The 21,358-nt window shown below is 59.2% G+C and overlaps 3 protein-coding genes across 3 annotated transcripts; all 3 read right to left on the reverse strand.

The window, feature by feature from the left end:
* Positions 1-42: 42 nt before the first annotated feature.
* LOC115946079 (V-type proton ATPase 116 kDa subunit a-like) lies at positions 43-4,408 on the reverse strand. Its single transcript, XM_034062144.1, has 10 exons — positions 4,239-4,408; positions 3,581-3,659; positions 3,091-3,326; positions 2,848-2,966; positions 2,344-2,557; positions 2,121-2,237; positions 1,934-2,044; positions 945-1,065; positions 413-584; positions 43-274 (listed from the first exon to the last, which is right to left on the reverse strand). Exons 1-10 carry the CDS (start codon positions 4,353-4,355, stop codon positions 193-195), a joined length of 1,368 nt encoding a protein of 455 aa, XP_033918035.1. The 5' UTR covers positions 4,356-4,408; the 3' UTR covers positions 43-192.
* A 1,241-nt stretch (positions 4,409-5,649) lies between these two features.
* On the reverse strand, positions 5,650-9,115 carry LOC101877699 (NADH dehydrogenase [ubiquinone] iron-sulfur protein 8, mitochondrial). Its single transcript, XM_034061578.1, has 7 exons — positions 9,027-9,115; positions 8,070-8,117; positions 7,903-7,965; positions 7,733-7,822; positions 6,811-6,983; positions 6,203-6,331; positions 5,650-5,868 (listed from the first exon to the last, which is right to left on the reverse strand). Exons 2-7 carry the CDS (start codon positions 8,107-8,109, stop codon positions 5,737-5,739), a joined length of 627 nt encoding a protein of 208 aa, XP_033917469.1. The 5' UTR covers positions 8,110-8,117; positions 9,027-9,115; the 3' UTR covers positions 5,650-5,736.
* A 722-nt stretch (positions 9,116-9,837) lies between these two features.
* Positions 9,838-18,685, reverse strand: LOC115946892 (aldehyde dehydrogenase family 3 member B1-like). Its single transcript, XM_034061526.1, has 9 exons — positions 18,523-18,685; positions 16,426-16,536; positions 16,218-16,338; positions 16,060-16,145; positions 15,796-15,877; positions 14,854-15,240; positions 13,365-13,531; positions 12,573-12,672; positions 9,838-10,381 (listed from the first exon to the last, which is right to left on the reverse strand). Exons 1-9 carry the CDS (start codon positions 18,616-18,618, stop codon positions 10,188-10,190), a joined length of 1,344 nt encoding a protein of 447 aa, XP_033917417.1. The 5' UTR covers positions 18,619-18,685; the 3' UTR covers positions 9,838-10,187.
* Between the last annotated feature and the right edge of the window lie 2,673 nt (positions 18,686-21,358).

Here is a 21,358-nt window from a genome sequence, read left to right on the forward strand (position 1 = left end):
CCCTTGTACCCCCAGCATGGCACAAGGAACAGAGATCCCACATTGGGGACAAGCTATGGGGCTTTATTCACTGCAAGCATGGGATGGGAACCACAACCAGACCCCCAACCGTGGGGCTCTGTGGGGCACCCCCCAAGTGAGCTCCCATCAGTGGGGCAGGACTGTGGGTCCCAACCTCCGGCATCCATATGGTCATTCCCAAGCACCGGGTGTGAAGGTGAAGGGACAGAGCTTGTATCCAGCTCCCATATAGAACTTGTTCTGGAATTCCACCCTAGAGGAAAGGGAATGGGTGAGGAGCAGTTATGGGGTCCCCATCCCATTGGCATCCCATTGGCATCCCATTGGCACCCCATTGACATCCCATTGGCATCCCATTGGCATCCCATTGGCATCCCCATACTGGGCTCACCAGTGCAGGCGCAGGGCATGGAGGAAGGCAGACAGCCCCTCCATCACCAGCAGTATGGCCACGGTCAGTATGGCAAAGGCAGCGAACACGGGTACCAGCACCACACCACCAGCATAGCCCATGGGCACGAACCCATTGCGCATCACCATGGTCCATAGCACCTCCGACAGCTCTATGGGGCACAGTGGGGTGAGGAGGGATGTAGGGGGTGGGGATGGGTATGGGGGATATGGGGCAGGGATGGGCATGGGGGGATATGGGGCAGGGATGGGTATGGGGGATATGGGGCAGGGATGGGTATAGGGGGATATGGGGCAGGGATGGGTATAGGGGATATGGGGCAGGGATGGGCATGGGGGGATATGGGGCAGGGGTGGGTATAGGGGATATGGGGCAGGGATGGGTATAGGGGGATATGGGGCAGGGATGGGTATAGGGGATATGGGGCAGGGATGGGCATAGGGGATATGGGGCAGGGATGGGTATAGGGGATATGGGGCAGGGATGGGTATAGGGGATATGGGGCACGCACGGGCATGGGCCAGGCTGAGCGCCCAGAGCCGCAGGTAGGATGCAGTGTTGGAGATGCAGCCCAGGCAGTACTCAATGGTGTGGATGGTTTGGTGCATGAGGAGCTCGGCCAGGTCCTGGTGCTGTGGGGTGGGATGGGGATGGGATGTCAATGGGGGATATGGGATGTCAATGGGGGATATGGGATGTCAATGAGGGACATGGGATGTCAATGAGGGACATGGGATGTCAATGAGGGACATGGGATGTCAATGAGGGACATGGGATGTCAATGAGGGACATGGGATGTCAATGAGGGACATGGGATGTCAATGAGGGACATGGGATGTCAATGAGGGATATGGGATGTCAGGATGGGACATGGGATGTCAATGAGGGATATGGGATGTCAGGATGGGACATGGGATGTCAATGAGGGACATGGGATGTCAGGATGGGACATGGGATGTCAATGAGGGATATGGGATGTCAGGATGGGACATGGGATGTCAATGAGGGACATGGGATGTCAATGGGGGACATGGGATGTCAATGAGGGACATGGGATGTCAATGAGGGACATGGGATGTCAATGGGGGATATGGGATGTCAGTGAGGGACATGGGACATGAGGGAGGTATGAAGGATAACAGAGAGGGGCACAAGACATTGGTGAGGGGAACAGGATGAAGATGAGGGATGCAGGACAAGGATGAGGGACCAATGGTGAGGGATGCAGGACAGCAGGGAGGAACATGGGACATCAATGAGGGACATGGGACATCAATGAGGGACCAATGGCAAAGGGACATGGGATATCAGGGACATGGGACAGCAGTGAGGGATATGGGGCATCAAGCAGGGACCCAGAGCATCAATGAAGGAGCCAGGACAGCAGCAACAAGGGGCATGAATGACAGTCAATGGTGCAGGACATGGGACAGTGATGATGATGCAGGACCCCAATGAAGGATGCTCCCACCCCATCCCCATCCCACCAGTGCCCATCACCTCAGCCTCAGGGCTTTGCCCTCCACTCTCCACATCCTCCATGGTGACATTGACTGAGCTCCCAACCTCCTGCCCCTCCAGCAGCGGCTCCTGCTCCCCAGCACCCACCACCTGCACCAGGACATCATTGGGGTCAGACCCCACAGCACCCACCCCATTGAGCCCCTCACCGTGGCCTCAGCCTCACCATGGGGTGTCCCATCCTCGCCTTGCGCTGCCGGCACCACTGGTACAAGGGGGTGCCCAGGAGCAGGATGGGCACTGACACCAACGCCAGCACCACCAGTACAGTCTGCACCGGTACCTGTAGCACATGGGATGTGGTTTAGGGTCCCAGCCATGCCAGACCCATATGGCCCCATACTGGCCAAGGGGATGGGGATGAGGTTGTTGTTCCCCATCTCCGGTACCTGTCCTGGGTACAACGGGAGGTTCTCGGGGTTGGAGGTGAAGAGGAACATGTCAATGAAGTGGATGAGGATGCTGGGGGCCAGCAGGGACTCAGCAGCACTGAACATGAGCCACTTGTAGAAGATGAGGAAGACGAGATAACCAAAGAGAGCCAAGAGGAAAACCAGCTCAGGCAGGAGCTCCAGCACCAACCGGTGCCGCTGCTGGAAGTGACTGGAGAGGGGATGGGAACCATGGTCAGCATCACTGGTACTGGGGTCCCAGTGTAGGGATACAGGACATGGAGATGCTGGGATGGGAACCATGGTCAGCATCACTGGTACTGGGCTCCCAGTGTAGGATACAGGACATGGAGATGCTGCTGGGATGGAGCTGGGATGGGGCAGCCTGGATGAGCTTTAGGGCCCTTCCAACACAAACCATCCCATGATGACCCCATGCACTCACCCAGCACCATACCCATACCCTGCCCAGCACCCATGGGTGCAGCCGTAAGGACTCACAGGTGGTTGAAGACCCCAAGCAGGACACCAAAGGCCATATGCACAATACCCAACACCACAGACATCTTCATCTTGAAGGAGTTGAGGAAGCTGAGGTGGTTGGTGGCCAAACTCCAGATCTGGCATAGATGAGGTGGGTGAGACCCTATGGCCATGGCACTGAGGGTCCCACCACATCCTGCTCTAACCCTAACCCTAACCCTAACCCTAACCCCTCCCCCCATGACCCCTCCCCCCCCTCACCTCCCCCCCCGTCAGGCTCCGCCCCTCCCGCAGCACGTGCAGGAACTGGCGCCGTTCGCGCAGGCGCACTCGCAGCGCCGCCCGGTGGCGGGAAGCCTCGCGCAGCTCCCGCGCCAGCTGCTCCGCCTCCTCCTGCGCGCGCAGAGCTTCCCGCGCGGACGGGGCCCGAAGCTCCGCCCCCAACGGGGCAGGGGGCGGGGCCAGACCCGAGGCCCGCAGCTCCCGGAGCAGGAACGCTGCGGGGGGAAGGGGGAGGGGGTGTGGGGCAGATGTGGGGCTGGAGATGTGGGGTGGAGATGTGGCTGCCCCATCCCTGGCAGTGTTCAAGGCCAGGTTGGATGCAGCCTTGGGTGCCATGGGTTAGTGTGAGGTGTCCCTGCCCATGGCAGGGGTTGGAATGGGATGCTCTCAAGCTCCTTTCCAACCCACACTATTCTATGGGTCTCCAATGGGGTTTGGGACCCCCCATTGCACCATCCCCATCACTCACTGAAGGTTTTCTCCATCTCCTCACATCTCCGCAGCTCAGCCACGAACCGGCGCTGGAAGGGGCTCAAGTGTGGGTTCAGCTGTGGGGACAGGGTCAGGGCATGGCCCCATGGGGACACAGAGGGTGATGGCACAAACAGGGCACCCTAATACAGCCCCTTGCACATAGGGCATCCCAATGTAAGGACCCCAATGACCCTGCATCCATAGCATCCAACCCCATTGCACCCAGAGCATCCCAAACCAACCCCACTGCATCCATGGCATCCAAACCACCCCAACCAACCCCACTGCACCCATTGCATCCCAAACCACCTCAACCAACCCCATTGCACCCAGAGCATCCCAAACCATCCCAACCAACCCCATTGCACACAGAGCATCCCAAACCACCCCAACCAACCCCATTGCATTCAGAGCATCCCAAACCTCTCCAACCAACCCCATTGCACCCAAAACATCCCAACCAACCCCATTACACTCAGAGCATCCCAAACCACCCCAACCAACTCCATTACACCCCAACCAACCCCATTACACCCAGACCACCCCAAACCATCCCAACCAACCCCACTGCACCCAAACCACCTCAACCAACCCCATTACACCCAGACCACCCCATACCCCCTGCCCCCCCATCACCCCATTGCCACACTCACATCCCTGAACTGGAGCAGCCCCCGTTCCCCCAGTTCACTGACACAGCTGTAGGCAGAGGCAGACTGTAGGAAGAGCTGGGCCAGGCAGATCTCCTCGCTGCGGAACAGGGACCCCATCCCTGCCCCACACTCGGCTATGGGGCTGAGCTGTAACCGGACACGGATCCCGTCTGTGGGGGGCAGCAGTGGGGCAGGACTAATGGGGGGGGGGAGAGGGATGGGGATGGGTTGGGGTGTAAGGGGGAACACAGAGCAGGGATGGAGATGGGGGGGGATGTAAATGGGGTATCAGCAGGGTTGGATGTTACCCGGTACGAACAGGTCCGATGTTAACCGGTTACCGGGTCCGATGTTAACCGGTACGAACAGGATCCGATGTTAACCGGTTACCGGATCCGATGTTAACCGGTACCAGCAGGTCTGATGTTAACCGGTTACCGGTACCGATGTTAACCGGTTACCGGGTCCGATGTTAACCGGTACCAACAGGCTCCGGGTGCTCAGACCGGACCCGTCCGGTCTCGGATCCGTCGGGAAGTGTTGGGACACTCCAGGTTCCGCATTACAAACCCCTCCCCATTCCCCCCCCCGGAATGAGTCAGGGTCACGAGGACCGGACCCGACCCCCCCCCCTCCGTTACCCGACGGGAGGCGGAACCCGACCCCCCCTCACCAGTACCGGAACCGGAGCCTGAGGGCACGGAGAGGAACCGTGATGGGAACCGGTTAACATCGGACCCGGTAACCAGTTAACATTGGACCTGCTGGTACCAGTTAACATCGGAACCGGTAACCGGTTAACATTGGATCCTGCTGGTACCGGTTAACATCGAACCCTGTTGGTACCGGTTAACATCGGACCCTGATCACCTCCTCATCCTGAGCCTGTTCCCCCCCCCCAGCCCTGGATCCCAACCCTGAGGGGGGAACCACGGAATGAGCTGGGTTGGGAAGGACCTTTAGGATCATGAGGCCAAAGCCACCTGGACCCATAGCACCGAGACCCACATCCACACCCCCTGTGTGACCCCTTGCAGGGCCGGTGCCTGCAGCCCTGCCCTGGGCAGCCTGTTCCAATGCTGAGCACCCTGTGGGGCAGGAATTGTTCCTCAGCTCCATCTAAACCTGCCCTGGTGCAGCTCGAGGCCGTTTCCTCTTGTCCCATCCCTTGTTCCTTGGGAGCAGAGCTCAGCCCCTCCTGGCTCCATCCTCCTCTCAGTCACTCCTATGGAGCCATCAGGTCCCCCCTGAGCCTTCTCTTCTCCATCTGAACCCGCAGCTCCCTCAGCCCTTCCCCATCTCTTGTGCAGTGATGCTCAGGACCCCTTGGAGGTCTTCATCCCCTCTATGTACCCAAGAGGTTCCCCCATTCCCTGCTCCAGCACTGGGAATGAATGGAGACAACCAAAGCTCTGTGTTACAAAGGGGCTGTTGGCCCCAGTGCTGGGGGGTGGCAGATGCCCCCAGACCCTTTATTGGGGTGCAGGATGCTCGGATGTCACCGGTACAAGTAATCAGCCTGGATGTTGGCAGCGATCTCAGCCTCCCATTTGTCACCATTGTTGAGCAGCTTCTCCTTGTTGTAGAGCAGCTCCTCGTGTGTCTCTGTGGAGAACTCGAAGTTGGGACCCTATGAGGATGGGAGATCATGGGAATGGGATGGGATGAAGGAGCTCAAAGTGCATCCAACCCCAACCCCTTCCCATGGAGCAGCTGCTCCAAGCCCCTGTGTCCAACCTGGCCTTGAGCACTGCCAGGGATGGGGCAGCCACAGCTTCTCTGGGCACCCTGTGCCAGCGCCTCAGCACCCTCCCAGGGAACAGCTTCTGCCTCAGAGCTCAGCTCAGTCTCCCCTCTCTTGGGCAGGTTCAAGCCATTCCCCTTGTTCTGTCCCTATATCCCTTATCCCAAGCCCCTCTCTGGGTTCCTGCAGCCCCTTTAGGCCCTGGCTCTGGTGCTGTCACCTCCACGATGGCATCCACAGGACAGGCCTCCTGGCAGAACCCACAGTAGATGCACTTGGTCATGTCAATGTCATAGCGGGTGGTGCGGCGGCTGCCGTCGGCGCGGGGCTCGGCCTCGATGGTGATGGCCTGGGGGGTATGGGGATGGGGTCAGCACTGAGGGGTCACAGTGCACTATGGGGGAGGGAGGAGGAGGAGGGGGAGGGGGAGGAGGAAGAGGAGGAGGAGGAGGAAGAGGAGGAGGAAGAGGAGGAGGAAGAGGAGGAGGAAGAGGAGGAGGAGGAGGGGGAGGAGGGGGAGGAGGAGGAGGAGAAGGAAGAGGAGGAGGCAGAAGAGGAGCAGGAGGAGAAGGAGGAGGAGGAGGAGGAAAAGGAGGAGGAGGAGCAGGAGGAGGAGGAGGAGGAGGAAGAGGAGGAGGAGGAAGAGGAGGAGGAGGAAGAGGATGAGGAGGGGGAGGAAGAGGAGGAGGAGGAAGAGGAGGAGGATGAGGAGGAGGAGGAGGAAGAGGAGGAGGATGAGGAGGATGAGGATGAGAAGGATGAGGAAGAGGAGGATGAGGAGGGGGAGGATGATGAGGATGATGATGAGGATGATGATGAAGGCTGTACCTGTGCCGGGCAGACAGCCTCGCACAGCTTGCAGGCAATGCACCTCTCCTCCCCGGACGGGTACCGGCGCAGAGCGTGCTCCCCCCGGAACCGGGGGCTCAGGGGACCCTTCTCAAAGGGGTAGTTGATGGTGGCTGGTTCCCGGAACAGGTAACTGAGGGTCATGGACAGGCCTGGGACAGGACATGGGTTATGGTATGTATGGGGTGTGTGACCCATAGGGATGTATAGAGCATCATACACATCCCTCAAGCACCGTCTGTTCAGCCTGGACAAGAGAAGGCTCCTGAAGGGGAGACCTGAGAGCAGCTCCAGTGCCTAAAGGGGCTGCAGGAAAGCTGGAGAGGGGCTTGGGACAAGGGCCTGTAGGGACAGGCCAAGGGGAATGGCTTGAACCTGCCCAAGAGAGGGGAGACTGAGATGGGATACAAGGAAGTTCATTGTGAAGGTTGGGGAACACTGGAAAGGGTTGAATGGAGAAGCTGTGGCTGCCCCATCCCTGGCAGTGCTCAAGGCCAGGTTGGACACAGGGGCTTGGAGCAGCTGCTCCATGGGAAGGGGTTGGGCTTGGATGCACTTTAAGCTCCATTCCAACCCAACTCATTCCATGACTATGATTGCATTTGAGCATCCATCTGGACCATCCCTATGGTCCCTTTTAGAGCACTTGGGCAGCTTGGCTATGTCCAGCTCTTGGCTATGTCCAGCTCTCCCATTGATGCTGCTGTAGTAGAGCAGCTGAACATGTGCTGCAGACCCAACATCCATGGGTGGGACATGGAACCTTCATTCCCATAGGATCACTGCCCCCATGCAGCTTCTCCAGCCTGAACAGCCCCAATGTTCCCATCCTGGCTCCTATGGGATCATCCTCATGTCCTCCCCTCTGCATTCACCCCACAATGAGGGGTCTGTTCCTCACCTCGGATGAGCTCCGTCCAGAGCAGGGTCTGTGCAGCACGGTCAGTGATGGAGCGCATGTCCATGGCCGGCTCCTGGACATTGACGTACTCTGTGGGGAGAAGGGAACTGTGCCCACCCCATAGAAGGGCTGCTATGGGGCAGGGATGGGGCAGCCTGTTCCTTACTCACTGTAGCAGCCTCTGGGGGGGGTGGTCCCGAGCAGGCGCAGGGAGCCCAATGGGGCTGGAGGGCCTGGGATGGGGGGGGAAGAGAGAAGGATCAGGGGGGGTTGTTGGGGGGCAATGGGGTTGATAGGGGTATAATGGGGGGCAATGGGGTTCCCGATGGGGCCTCACCTGAGCGGGCAGCCCGGGACACCAAGCGCAGCGCAGCCATGGCCGGTCCTGCAACCACCACCGGTTGTGACCCCCCCCCCCCCCAGTTCCCATAAGGGACCATAGGGTCCTCCCCCCCCCCTAGTTCCCATAAGGGACCATGGGGTCCTCCCCCCTCCCCATAAGTGAACCAGGTATCCCACCCCCCAAGAGACCCAGAGATCTTGTTCCCTCCCCACCCCCCCATGGCACCCAAGGGTCCCAATACCCCCCCCTTAAGGGACCCACATATCCTGCCCCCCATAAGGGACTGAGATACCCCATCCCCCCCCCCAGGGGTCCTGACACCCCCAAAGGGACCCAGGGGTCCTGCACCCCCCAACAAAGGACCCAGGGGTCCCAACACCCCCCAGGTAACCCAGGGGGCTTCTCCCCATACAAGACACTGAAGTACCCCCCCCATGGGGTCCCAACACCCCCCCCCATAACGAACCCAGGGGTCCTGCCCTCCCCACACCTCCCATAAGGTTCTCAGGGCCCTGTCACCCCCCCATGGACCCAAGGACCCCAACACCCTCCCCAAAGGGACCCATAGATCTTCCTGCCCCCCCCCCCCCCGGATGGTTGTACCCCCTCCATGGGTCCTGACCCCCCCCCCGTACCCCTTTAATGCCCCCATTCAGCCTCCCCTGCCCCACAGCACCCCAAGGCCCAACCGCCCCCCCAGGTGGGACCAGGCCCATGTCCCATGTCCGTGTGTCCCCATCCACCCACCCCTGCCCTCAGCGGGTTCTGGGGCCCTTCATGACCCCCATAGACATCCATGGACCCCCATAGACATCCATGGAGCACCGGGGGCTCCACAAGCACCGAGACCCGATCCCAATCCCAATCCCGATCCGGATCCCGGTCCCGATCCCGATCCCGATCAGATCCCGATCCCAATCCCGATCCCGGTCCCGGCCCAGCTCCGCTCACCTCCCGCACGGACCCCTCCGTCCTGACCCTGGCAGCCCCCGGGCCGCACTGCGCAGGCGCGGAGCTGTGGTGAAGGACATTGGGCGGGGCTTCAGTGGGAAGGGCGTGGCTAAGCTCGCCTCCCATTGGCTGAGCTCCGCCGCGGAAAGGGAGGGGTAGGAGGAGGGAGCCGTGGATTGGTCTGTGAGAGGAGCGGCGAGGCGATGATTGGCTGGGGGTGAGGAGGGGCGGGGCTAAGCCTGGAGCTGGTGTTGATGGCAGAGGTCCGAGGGTCGCGGGTTCGATACCGGGGACCGGAGGAGGGCATCGGTACCGGGTCTGTGGTACCGGTGCTGGTACCGGTACCGATGGGGCAGGGCTCGGGACCGGTTCCAGGGTCGGTGGTACCGGTACCATCGAGCTGGTGCAGCTCGAGGCCGTTTCCTCTTGTCCCATCCCTTGTTCCTTGGGAGCAGAGCTCAGCCCCTCCTGGCTCCATCCTCCTCTCAGTCACTCCTATGGAGCCATCAGGTCCCCCCTGAGCCTTCTCTTCTCCATCTGAACCCTGCAGCTCCCTCAGCCCTTCCCCGTCTCTTGTGCTCCAGGCCCTGCTCCAGCTCCATTCCCTTCTCTGGCCCCATTCAGCCCCTCAAGGTCTCTCTTGCAGTGAGGGGCCCAGAGCTGAGCACAGGATTGGAGCTGCAGCCTCCCCAGTGCCCAGCACAGGGGTGATGGAGCCCATGGGTGCTGTGGCTGGGGGGACACTGGGCTCAGTGATGGATTCCTGCCCCAAAGGTGGGTGAGGATCAAGGGGAGGCCGAGCAGCAGAGCTCAATGCAAAGTCTTTACTACAGGCAAGGTTACACAGAGGAGAAAAGCACTGGGAGAAGGCAGAGTGAGGCTCATCCAGAAGGAGAAGCCCATCCAAGAGGAGATGGGATGAACTGCTGGTGCTCATCCTCCTGGGCACCATTCCATCCCCAGCAAGACAAGTTTGGGGTGAAAAGAAGCAACTTTTGCCCATTCCATACGTGCCCATGCTGAGGATGCAGAGTAGAGCCCGGTGATGGAGACACGATGGGTGCAGGACCAGGTGTCCATCCCAAAGGAGGTGGGAATGGATGAGCAGAGGACTCAATGGTGGCACTGGAGCCGTCCCCATCCGGAGGGTGCAGAGCAGGCTCAGAGCAGGGTGCAGGTGCCCTTACGTTTGATCTGGAAGGTGGCAGTGAGGAAGCCCAGCTTCTGTTGGCTGTATGGGGGGTACCGCAGGGTGTTGAGGGCCTCCAGGCCCATGTTACGGTGTAGGCACCCGCGCTGGTGGCTGAAGGTGTCGAAGGTGAACTTGCCGTGGTACTTGCCCAGCCCGCTGCAGCCTGGAACACAGAGTGAGGTTCAATCCTGCCCTGGGGCTCTGCTCCTGCCTGCTCCCAGCATGGGGAAAGCTTTCCTTATGGAAGAGCTCCTGGTGCTGAGCTGGGAGGTGGTGATGGAGAGATTGACTTTGCCTTGGGCTTTTCCAGCTCTAGAGCTCCTCAATCATGGAATCATAGGTTTGGGTTGGACAGGACCTCAAGATCATCCAGTTCCAACCCCTGCCATGGGCAAGGACACCTCACACTAAACCATATCACCCAAGGCTTCATCCAACCTGGCCTTGAACACTGCCAGGGATGGAGCATTCACAACCTCCCTGGGCAACCCATTCCAGTGCCTCAGCACCCTCACAGCAAAGAATTTCTTCCTTAGATCCAATCTAAACCTCTGCTGTTTCAGTTTGAACCCATTACCCCTTGTCCTATCACTACAGTCCCTAATGAACAGTCCCTCCCCAGCATCCCTGTAGGCCCCTTCAGATACTGGAAGCTGCTCTGAGGTCTCCATGCAGCTTCTCTTCTCCAGGCTGAACAGCCCCAACTTTCTCAGCCTGTTTCCATACAGGAGCTGCTCCAGCCCCTGAGCATCCTCGTGGCCTCCTCTGGACTTGTTCCAACAGTTCCATGTCCTTTCTATGTTGAGGACACCAGAACTGCACACAATGCTCCAGGTGAGGTCTCACAAGAGCAGAGCAGAGGGGCAGGATCACCTCCTTTGACCTGCTGGTCACACTCCTCTTGATGCAGCCCAGGATACGGTTGGTTTCTGGGCTGTAAGCACACACTGAAGCTGCCTCATGTTCATTTCTCATTGACCAACACCCCCAAGTCCTTCACCTTGGGCTGCTCTGAATCCCTTCCCTGCCCAACTCCAGCTGTGCTTGGGATGCTCTGACCCAGGTGTAGGACCTTGCCCTTGGCAGGGTTAACCCAGCAAACCTCAAACCCTTGAGGTGCAAGGGCCTCATTTTAGATGGGTTCAGAGCAACCTGTTCATACCCACAGCTGGAACCAGATGAGCTTTCAGGTCCCTTCCAACCCAAACCATTCCATGATCCTATAGGATTTCTACTTCATTTACCTACACAAGCTTTGCTGCATCTATAATGCTCCATTTCCCTCTACAACCTCCATGGTTAGGAGCTACCAGTGTGGCCCATAGGAAGGTCAGCTTCTTATTTCCAATTGGGAGCCCCCATTGTCACCACCAGTTCTCCCAGTTGCTGGGACTGGTTTCAACACAGTGGTTAACAGCCCAATGACTGCTGTGGTGTGGAAGCTTTGGCAAATGCCATCCCACCCGGATGAGCTCAGGCCCTGCTATGGAATGGCTTCACCTCCTCATCCCAGTGGTTTGGCTGAATCACTTCCATCCAGATAAGTGCTGGAATGGGAAGCACCAAGGATTGTTCCTGAGCCACAGGCAGGTGAGGAATTAATTGTGCTTGGCTTTTGTGGTGTCCCATTATGTGTGATTCAAGCTGCTGAGCAGCAGGAGACTGAGGTGGCTCCTCCAGAAGGTTGGGAAAGGAGCAGCAGAGGATTCCTGTTTCCCTGGATAATGCAACAGGCAGAGACCAGGGCAGAGCAGACCTCACGTTTCACCTGAACCTACAGCTGTGGTTGTCCTGGAGACCACAAACTCGTTGTCTTTCCCATCTCCAAGGTACCATAAGAAGGTTCTCCAGGTGGTTACAAGAGTTTTACTCCCACTGTTTAGCCCTACAAGGCAGAGTGAAGGCACAAGCCTGCTCCTGAGGGATGCTGAGGGCTCCAACCCAGCACCAGGATGGCTGGAGGAGGAAGAGCCATCAACCTCTCCATCACCTATCCAATGAGTTGATGTGCTCCATAGTGAGGATAGAGCAAAGGGAGCAACACTTGAGCAAGGCAGGAGCATGGCCCTGGCACAAAACTCACTCACAGTGCCCACACTGCTCAGAAACAGCAGGGAAATAACCAAGGGGTAGAGAATTCCCAACCTTTTATATGGCACATCTGCACATACACATGGAATGTGGTGGTTGGGACAGTGAACACAGAGAGGGGAACCCCACAGTGCAAAGCCAGAGAGCTCAGCCCTTCTGCAGTGAAGCCCTAGAGGTGCAGAAGGGGTTTGGGGCACACCAGGGGGCTCTGGGGCCACCAGAACCCTTCCTCCCCATGCCAGGTGGGTTGGGTTTGTACCTACCGATGCCACCGAAGGGCAGTGAGCTCAGGGTCATGTGTGTCAGAGTGTCATTGCCACAGAAGCCACCACTGCTCGTGCGCTCCAGGACCTGGGTCACCACCTGAGAGGGAAGGAGAGGAGGTGGATGTGGGTCTCACACATTGGTTCCAATGGCAACACTTGGAGCTTAAAGCTCCTCCAGCTCCAACCCCAACCCCTTCCACTGGAGCAGCTGCTCCAAGCCCCTGTGTCCAACCTGGCCTTGAGCACTGCCAGGGATGGGGCAGCCACAGCTTCTCTGGGCACCCTGTGCCAGCGCCTCAGCACCCTCCCAGGGAACAGCTTCTGCCTCAGAGCTCAGCTCAGTCTCCCCTCTCTTGGGCAGGTTCAAGCCATTCCCCTTGGCCTGTCCCTACATCCCTTGTCCCAAGCCCCTCTCCAGCTTTCCTGCAGCCCCTTTAGGCACTGGAGCTGCTCTCAGGTCTCCCCTTCTCTTGTCCAGGCTGCCCCAGCCCAGCTCTCTCAGCCTGGCTCCAGAGCAGAGCTGCTCCAGCCCTCGCAGCATCTCCATGGCCTCCTCTGGCCTCACTCCATCAGCTCCACATCCCTCCTGTGCTGCTGCCCCAGAGCTGAACTCAGTGCTCCAGAGTGGGAGTCTCACAAGAGCATCACCCACCTCATCCACCAGCCCCATGTGCTTAGAGCAGGGCTCAAAACACCCCTCAGAGCACACCCTGGGGCTGCAGTGAGGTGGACACAAGCCCTATAGCCCTATTCCCTCACCCCCTTTCCTGTCCCATGCCCCACACACACCTTGCAGTCACTGGAGAAGGCATAGACAGCCAAAGGCCGCGGCCTCTCGTTGATGAAGTCAATGGCTTCTTCCATGCTGGCCACAACCACGATGGGCAGGATGGGTCCGAAGATCTCCTCCTGCATGATGGGATCAGAGGGCAGCACATCCGCCAGCACCGTGGGAGCTGTGGGGAAGGGATATGGCAACACATCACCCCATGGCCAAGCAGAGGGGCTCCCAGCACCCCCAAACCCCACATCCTCACCCATGTACAGGGTTATGGCAACACATCACCCCATGGCCAAGCCAAGGGGCTCCCAGCACCCCCAAACCCCACATCCTCACCCATGTACAGGGATATGGCACCACATCCTCACCGATGTACAGGGATATGGCACCACATCCTCACCGATGTACAGGGATATGGCACCACATCCTCACCGATGTACAGGGTTTATGGCACCACATCACCCCATGCCCAAGCAACACCCCCAAGCCCCATATCCTCACCGATGTACAGGGATATGGCACCACATCCTCACCGATGTACAGGGATATGGCACCACATCCTCACCGATGTACAGGGTTATGGCACCACATCACCCCATGGCCAAGCAAAGGGGCTCCCAGCACCCCCAAACCCCATATCCTCACCGATGTACAGGGTTATGGCACCACATCCTCACCGATGTACAGGGTTATGGCACCATATCCTCACCGATGTACAGGGATATGGCACCACATCCTCACCGATGTACAGGGTTATGGCAACACATCACCCCATGGCCAAGCAGAGGGGCTCTCAGCACCCCCAACCCCACATCCTCACCCATGTACAGGGTTATGGCACCACATCCTCACCGATGTACAGGGTTATGGCACCACATCCTCACCGATGTACAGGGTTATGGCACCACATCCTCACCCATGTACAAGGTTATGGCACCACATCACCCCATGCCCAAGCAACACCCCCAAGCCCCACATCCTCACTGATGTACAGGGTTATGGCACCACATCCTCACTGATGTACAGGGTTATGGCACCACATCCTCACTGATGTACAGGGTTATGGCACCACATCCTCACCCATGTACAGGGTTATGGCACCACATCACCCAGTGCCCAAGCAGAGGAGCTCCCAGCACCCCCAAGCCCACATCCTCACTGATGTACAGGGTTATGGCACCACATCCTCACTGATGTACAGGGTTATGGCACCACATCCTCACTGATGTACAGGGTTATGGCCCCACATCCTCACTGATGTACAGGGTTATGGCACCATATCCTCACTGATGTACAGGGTTATGGCCCCACATCCTCACCCATGTACAGGGTTATGGCACCACATCACCCCATGGCCAAGCAGAGGGGCTCCCAGCACCTCCAACCCCACATCCTCACCGATGTACAGGGTTATGGCACCACATCACCCCGTGCCCAAGCAACACCTCCAACCCCACATCCTCACCCATGTACAGGGTTATGGCCCCACATCCTCACCGATGTACAGGTCCTCCTCATCCGTCTGCCCCCCGATTGCCACTCTCCCACTGCACAGCAGTGCTCGGATGCGCCGGAATTCCTTCTGCCCCACGATGCGGCCGAAATCCGGTGATTCCCGAGGGTTGGAGCCATAGAACTCAGTGATGGCCTCACGCAGAGCAGGCATCAGCTTCTCCTGCATCTCCAGGCTGCAGAGCACATAGTCTGGGGCCACACAGGTCTGCCCTGCATTGAAGAACCGGCCCCATGCCACCCTACGGGCCACGCTGCGCACGTCGCACGTGTCTGACACGTAACAGGGGTTCTTGCCCCCCAGCTCCAGTGTCACTGGGGTGAGGTGCTGGGCAGCAGATGCCATCACCATCCGCCCCACTGAGGGGCTGCCTGTGGGGAGGGAAGAGTGGAGTTAAGGATGGGAATACAGCAGGTAGAGCCTGGATCTGGGATGGAGTGTGATGGGGAGACAGGGGACACCAAAGCTTGGATACAAGCAGAGAGGCATGGAATGGGCTGGGATGGAGGGAGCTTAAAGTGCATCAAACCCCAACCCCTTCCACTGGAGCAGCTGCTCCAAGCCCCTGTGTCCAACCTGGCCTTGAGCACTGCCAGGGATGGGGCAGCCACAGCTTCTCTGGGCACCCTGTGCCAGCGCCTCAGCACCCTCCCAGGGAACAGCTTCTGCCCCAGAGCTCAGCTCAGTCTCCCCTCTCTTGGGCAGGTTCAAGCCATTCCCCTTGTTCTGTCCCTCTAGGCCCTTGTGTTCCCCCTGTTACAGCATCCTGGATCCCACATCACATCCTGGATCCTCCATGCAGCACAATGAGCTCTGACTTGTCAGAGGGCAGGTAAGCACAGGCTGCCTGGGCAGGGTAAGGAGCAGTTGGGTATCCCCCTTCCCACACTGCATTAAGCCCATAGCAAGCTCTGCTCTGGACATACCAGTGAAGAAGATGTAGTCAAACTTGTTCTCCAGCAGCCTGGTGGTCTCCTGAACACCAGCGTTCACCACAGCAAAGCAGTCCTGCAATGCAAGAGGAAGGGTCCCCCATGGTCAGCATCTGGCCATGGTGTCCCCATGCCCACCAACAGCATCCCACACATGGACACCAGAGGAAGGAGGTACAGCAGCACCTCACACCAGTGCTGCTGAGGGTAAGGGTTGGGAACACCTGGGGTAGGGATAAGGCAGGAATTGCTCCTCACACTGTCCAGGTAGCATCCCAGGGATTCAGCAAGGAGCTTCCCAGTGTTCTTGGCCTTCTCGGAGGGCTTGAGGACAACACAGTTACCTGGGGGGAGATGGAGAGGGCATCAGAGCAGTGCCCTGGTGCCAACCAGCCCAGCCTGGATGCTCTGCTCACCAGCAGCAATGGCCCCAATGAGAGGCCCCAGGAGGAGGTGGATGGGGTAGTTCCAAGGGCCAATGATGAGCACCACCCCATAGGGGTCCTTGCGGATGAAGGCAGAGTCCAACTGTGTCATCTGCAACAAGAGCAGGACCTCAGTGCTGTCCCCTCCCCGAGCTGCTCTGCCCCATAAGTGTCCCCCTCTTCCCAACCAGAGCCTCACCAGGTTCTTGTCCACGTGCTCGTCCTTCATCCAGTGGCACAGGTTGTTCAGGGTGTTGTTGAGCTCGTTCTTGCACAGCAGGACCTCAATGAGATAAGCCTCGAAGGATGGCTGGGGACAGACATCAGGGATCGTCAGGACAGACATCATCCCAACACCGACCCCATCATCCCCCTTGCACAGGAGGCATCTCCCCATCTTCTGCCCATGAAGAGGAGGAGGAGACATGAAGTAGAAGCTCTTAAGCAGAACCATAGAAGGTTTGTGGTCCCATAGAAGGGACCTTTAAGGCTCATTCAGTTCCAACCCCTCCCATAGGCAGGGACACCCTCATATCAGTCTCCCCTTGGGCAGGTTAAAGCCATTCCCCTTATCCCAAACCCCTCTCCAGCTTTCCTGCAGCCCCTTTAACAGCTCCATGCTGCAGACATCGGATGGGACGATGCCCTTGCACTGCTGTGCCCATGTCCTGGCCACCAGAGCCCTGGGGCCCACAGAACCCCCATAGCTCCTGGTGCTCCTGCAGTGACATGGGGAAGGCAAGAGGGGTGAGATGCGTCCATCTGGGAATTAAACCAACATAAACCATCCCAATGGGCAATGACACGATGCCCACATGGATAATGATGGGACACAAGAGCTGGGATCACATCCTGCCCATGCTGGGTCCTCTCTGCTGCTGTAACCATGAAGCACAGCTCAGGAGGTGCTTGCAGGAAGGCACAGGAAGGTACTGAGCATTCCAAAGTCCTGGAGAGCAGGAAGAGCAAAGCTCCTGCCCTGCAAAGCACATCCCAACATCCTTCAGGATCCTCCAACCCATCCAAAGAGTGGGAACCTTCCTCCATCACCGCAGCACTTTGGGATTGGGGTTTGGAGGCAGCAGCTCCTGATGTTCCACCACCAAACCCCACTCAGGAGCCCTTCAGGTGCCCAATGGCTCCGGATGTGTCCCTGCCAGGAGGCTGAGCTGCATGGGAGGGCTCAGCAAGCCCATGAAGCAATGGGGATGCTCTCAGCCCTGTCTGATGGTTGCATCACTGCATGGGTGAGGAAACTGCTGCTGCAGATTAAGGGTTCCAAGGGGACATCAATGTTAGAGGATGGGATATTCCAGCTGAGCTCATCCAAGATCAATGGGGAGCAAATGGCATCGCTGGGGGTGAGACACCCACCTCAGATATGTGAGAGCAGGTGAATTGTCCATCCAACTGCATAACAAACATGTTAGTGGACAACAGGAACTAATTAGAGGCAATTAGGAGCAATGAAGGACGCACTTGGAGCTGTTGCCCATCTGATGCTGAATGAGGTCCTCCTGTCACCCAAACAAGGCAATGACAAACCCTGGGAGATGTCAGTCAGCTCTGATACACCCAGAGATGTCAGTCCTTCGGGTGGCAGTGATCCCACTGGGTGATAAGAGCAGTCACCCCTCTGAGAACACCTGATGATCCACATGGGATGAGCTGCAGCACATCTCAGGGTAAGGAATAGGATCCTGAAGCATCCACATGGAGAAGAGATGGCCTCAAACCACAGGACAGAGCCTGCAATACCCAGAGCCACATCCCAGTGGGACCTGGATGCAGATCCCAGTGGAACCAGTCCCCATAAGGAGGAATGTGCAAGCCCAGCCCATTGCACAACAGCCCAGTAATCCCAGGTGTGCTCGTGCTGGTGAGGAGCACCCCAAGACATCACCCCTGACTCCACATGTGGGGCAGAGCCTGCTGACACCCTGGGGCCCCCTTTGCCAAGGGGGGGCCTGGCTTGGTTTAATGCTCATGGGATGGGGTTCATGGCACGGAGCCTGCCCCACAGCATGGTCCCTATGTACAAAGAGCTCCATGGGGAGGCAGCACCCATGGGTGCAGCACAGCAAGGGGGATGCAGACCCCATTGAGGATGCCCATAGAGCTCCAGACACACAAGACCCCAATGCAGGGCTATGAATGATCCCATGGGTGCAGCACAGCAAGGGGGATGCAGGACCCCATTGAGGATGCCCATAGAGCCCCAGACACACAAGACCCCAGTGAATGGCTATGAATGGTCCCATAGGTGCTCCCAGCACCCGGATCCCATTCCCCTCACCTTGCCCACATCCATGGCTGTGGCCTCCAGGATCTCCTGCTTCTTCTCCTCCAGGAATCGGCCCAGAGCCTCCAGCTGTGCCATGCGGTATTCCATGGGTCGTGTCTTCCCCGAGCGCCAGGCTGCCCGCAGCAGGGCCACCAGCCCCGCATAGGGGTTCCCACTGCAGGGATGGAGGTGTCAGCGCAGCCCCATTGCAGCCCCACATCACCCCAAACTGGGCAGGGAGTGCTCCCTGTGCCCCCTCCATGGCACTGATCCCGGCATTCCCTTGTCTCATCCCTGCACCCATGGACCCCATCATCACCCCAGCATCACCCAGCACCATGGGGTGAGGGCAGAGCACCCAGACCCCCCCCCCTACTCCCATTCATCCCAGCCTCACACTCTCCCATCACCATTGATGCTCCCATTCCCATCACCACCATCATCATCCTCAGCAGCATTCCCAGCCCCGGGAGCTGCTGGGATGAGGTGGCCCCTGGACCCCCAACCTGCCCCCCATCATCAGCACCAGCACAGGGGCCCCATTACCCTGTATGTCTCCCTCCTGCCCCCCAACCCCACACACTCACCATCCAGCACTGCTCATCACTGGTCCCTTCCCGATGCTCCCAGTGCTGCTCCCACTGCATCCAGCTGCATTCCCGGGATCACTGCACACAGGGATGCACTTCCCACAGTCCGGGAGCTCCAGGGCTTGCTGCATGCCAAGGGCTTGGGAGGAGCTGCTGGTCTGTACTGGGAACAGGCACTGGGATGGATGGAAGTGCATCCGGATGGATCCCAGAAGGAGTCACCTGCATCCCAAGCTGCCTATGGCACCTCCGGAGGGTGAAGCTGCTGCTTGGGGCTGTGTTGGGCTGACTCATCCCGGAGCAGCTCCGGTATTCCCGGCGGGACATGCCTGGCATTCCCGGGATCAGCACCAGCCTATGGCCCTGCTGCTGTGGGGTCACCCCAAGGACCCACATTGACCCATAGCGACCCACATTGACCCATAGGGACCCACAAGAACCTCAGTGTGGGCCAACACTGGGACTCCCACAGCCCACTTGGGTCCACCAGGAGCTGTGGGGCCGATCTGCAGCCCCATAGCTGCCCATCTCCATGCCCCAATGCACCCACCCTCCCTCAAGGGAACCCCCCCAGAGGGGTGCCCCACAACCACCATGGGACCCCAAAGTGCTCACCTGTGGGGCTGAGCAGTGGCCAGAGGAGCTGGAGGTGCTGCTGATGCTCAGGGGGATGATCCTAAATGCTATGGGGCTGGTGGCCAGGCCCCATGGGCAGCGATGGGCACGGCTGGGCCCCGCCTCTGTGGGGCTGGCAATGGGGCCAAGGCATGGGATGGGACCTCCCCTCCATGGACAGTGGTCCTGGGGGTCTCCTGTGGTCCCACGAACCATGGGGTGCCCATAAACACCCATGGAGCTGGGACCCAGGGGCAACCTGACCCATGGGGACCCCATAGGTGCCCTGCTTCACATCCCCAGCACCATGGGGCTCACCCACAGCACCCCAATGGCAGCACCAGAACTGGCCCCATAGAAGGTGATGCAGTGGTCCCCAAGAAGCCGCTGGCCCCATAGAGGATGCCTCACATCACTGGAGACCTAAAGGGAGAACAGGGATCAGAAATGGGAATGGGATCATGGGGATGCCCCATTACACTGCACCCCCCAGCACCCTGACCCCTGCACAGCACCCATTGAACCCCCCCAGCACCCTGACCCCTGCACAGCACCCATTGAACCCCAGCACCCTGACCCCTGCACAGCACCCTGACCCCTGCACAGCACCCATTGAACCCCAGCACCCTGACCCCTGCACAGCACCCATTGAACCCCCAGCACCCTGACCCCTGCACAGCACCCATTGAACCCCAGCACAGCACCCATTGAACCCCCAGCACCCTGACCCCTGCACAGCACCCATTGAACCCCAGCACCCTGACCCCTGCACAGCACCCATTGAACCCCAGCAACCTGACCCCTGCACAGCACCCATTGAACCCCCAGCACCCTGACCCCTGCACAGCACCCATTGAACCCCCAGCCCCCTGACCCCTGCACAGCACCCATTGAACCCCCCCAGCACCCTGACCCCTGCACAGCACCCATTGAACCTTCAGCACCCTGACCCCTGCACAGCACCCTGACCCCTGCACAGCACCACCAGCACCCTGACCCCTGCACAGCACCCATTGAACCCTCAGCACCCTGACCCCTGCACAGCACCCATTGAACCCCCAGCACCCTGACCCCTGCACAGCACCCATTGGACCCCAGCACCCATTGAACCCCAGGCATCCCCCGGTACCGGCTGGGCCGGATCCTGCCCCGGTCCCCATGATCATGATGCCAGAGCGTCACCTTGGGTCCCTCCCTGCCCCCGGGCACCCCAGGCTGGCCACGCACCCATGGGTGCTCCCAGCACCGGGTCTGGGTGCCGCAGGGACCCACACGTGTCTGGTCACCCCTGAACCGGCCCCGCACCCACAAACGGCCCAAGGCTGGGATGGGGAAGTGAGAGAGGGACCCAGCAGCACCCAGTACCCACGGCTGGAGCACCCACAGCGGGGCCTGGTGTGAGAGATGGGGGTGATGGGGATGGGGTCAGGGTGCTGGGGTTCAATGGGTGCTGTGCTGGGGTTCAATGGGTGCTGTGCTGGGGTTCAATGGGTGCTGTGCAGGGGTCAGGGTGCTGGGGGTTCAGTGGGTGCTGTGCAGGGGTCAGGGTGCTGGGGGTTCAATGGGTGCTGTGCAGGGGTCAGGGTGCTGGGGGTTCAATGGGTGCTGTGCAGGGGTCAGGGTGCTGGGGGTTCAGTGGGTGC

This window comes from Melopsittacus undulatus, chromosome 4 (assembly GCF_012275295.1).
Source record: "Melopsittacus undulatus isolate bMelUnd1 chromosome 4, bMelUnd1.mat.Z, whole genome shotgun sequence".
NCBI lineage: Eukaryota > Metazoa > Chordata > Aves > Psittaciformes > Psittaculidae > Melopsittacus > Melopsittacus undulatus.

Coding starts and splice junctions, on each gene's coding strand:
- LOC115946079 (XM_034062144.1), bottom strand. CDS start 4,355: ATGGGGTCCCTGTTCCGCAGCGAGGAGATCTGCCTGGCCCAGCTCTTC. Junction 3,327..3,580: donor GGAGATGGAGAAAACCTTCA/GTGAGTGATGGG, acceptor TTCCCCCCGCAG/CGTTCCTGCTCCGGGAGCTG. Junction 585..944: donor GCTCAGCCTGGCCCATGCCC/GTGCGTGCCCCA, acceptor TGTGCCCCATAG/AGCTGTCGGAGGTGCTATGG.
- LOC101877699 (XM_034061578.1), bottom strand. CDS start 8,109: ATGGCTGCGCTGCGCTTGGTGTCCCGGGCTGCCCGCTCAG. Junction 7,823..7,902: donor CCCCCCCAGAGGCTGCTACA/GTGAGTAAGGAA, acceptor TTCTCCCCACAG/AGTACGTCAATGTCCAGGAG. Junction 6,984..7,732: donor CTGGACGGAGCTCATCCGAG/GTGAGGAACAGA, acceptor GTCCTGTCCCAG/GCCTGTCCATGACCCTCAGT.
- LOC115946892 (XM_034061526.1), bottom strand. CDS start 18,618: ATGGAATACCGCATGGCACAGCTGGAGGCTCTGGGCCGATTCCTGGAG. Junction 16,146..16,217: donor CATTGGGGCCATTGCTGCTG/GTGAGCAGAGCA, acceptor ATCTCCCCCCAG/GTAACTGTGTTGTCCTCAAG. Junction 15,878..16,059: donor TGGGATGCTACCTGGACAGT/GTGAGGAGCAAT, acceptor CTTGCATTGCAG/GACTGCTTTGCTGTGGTGAA.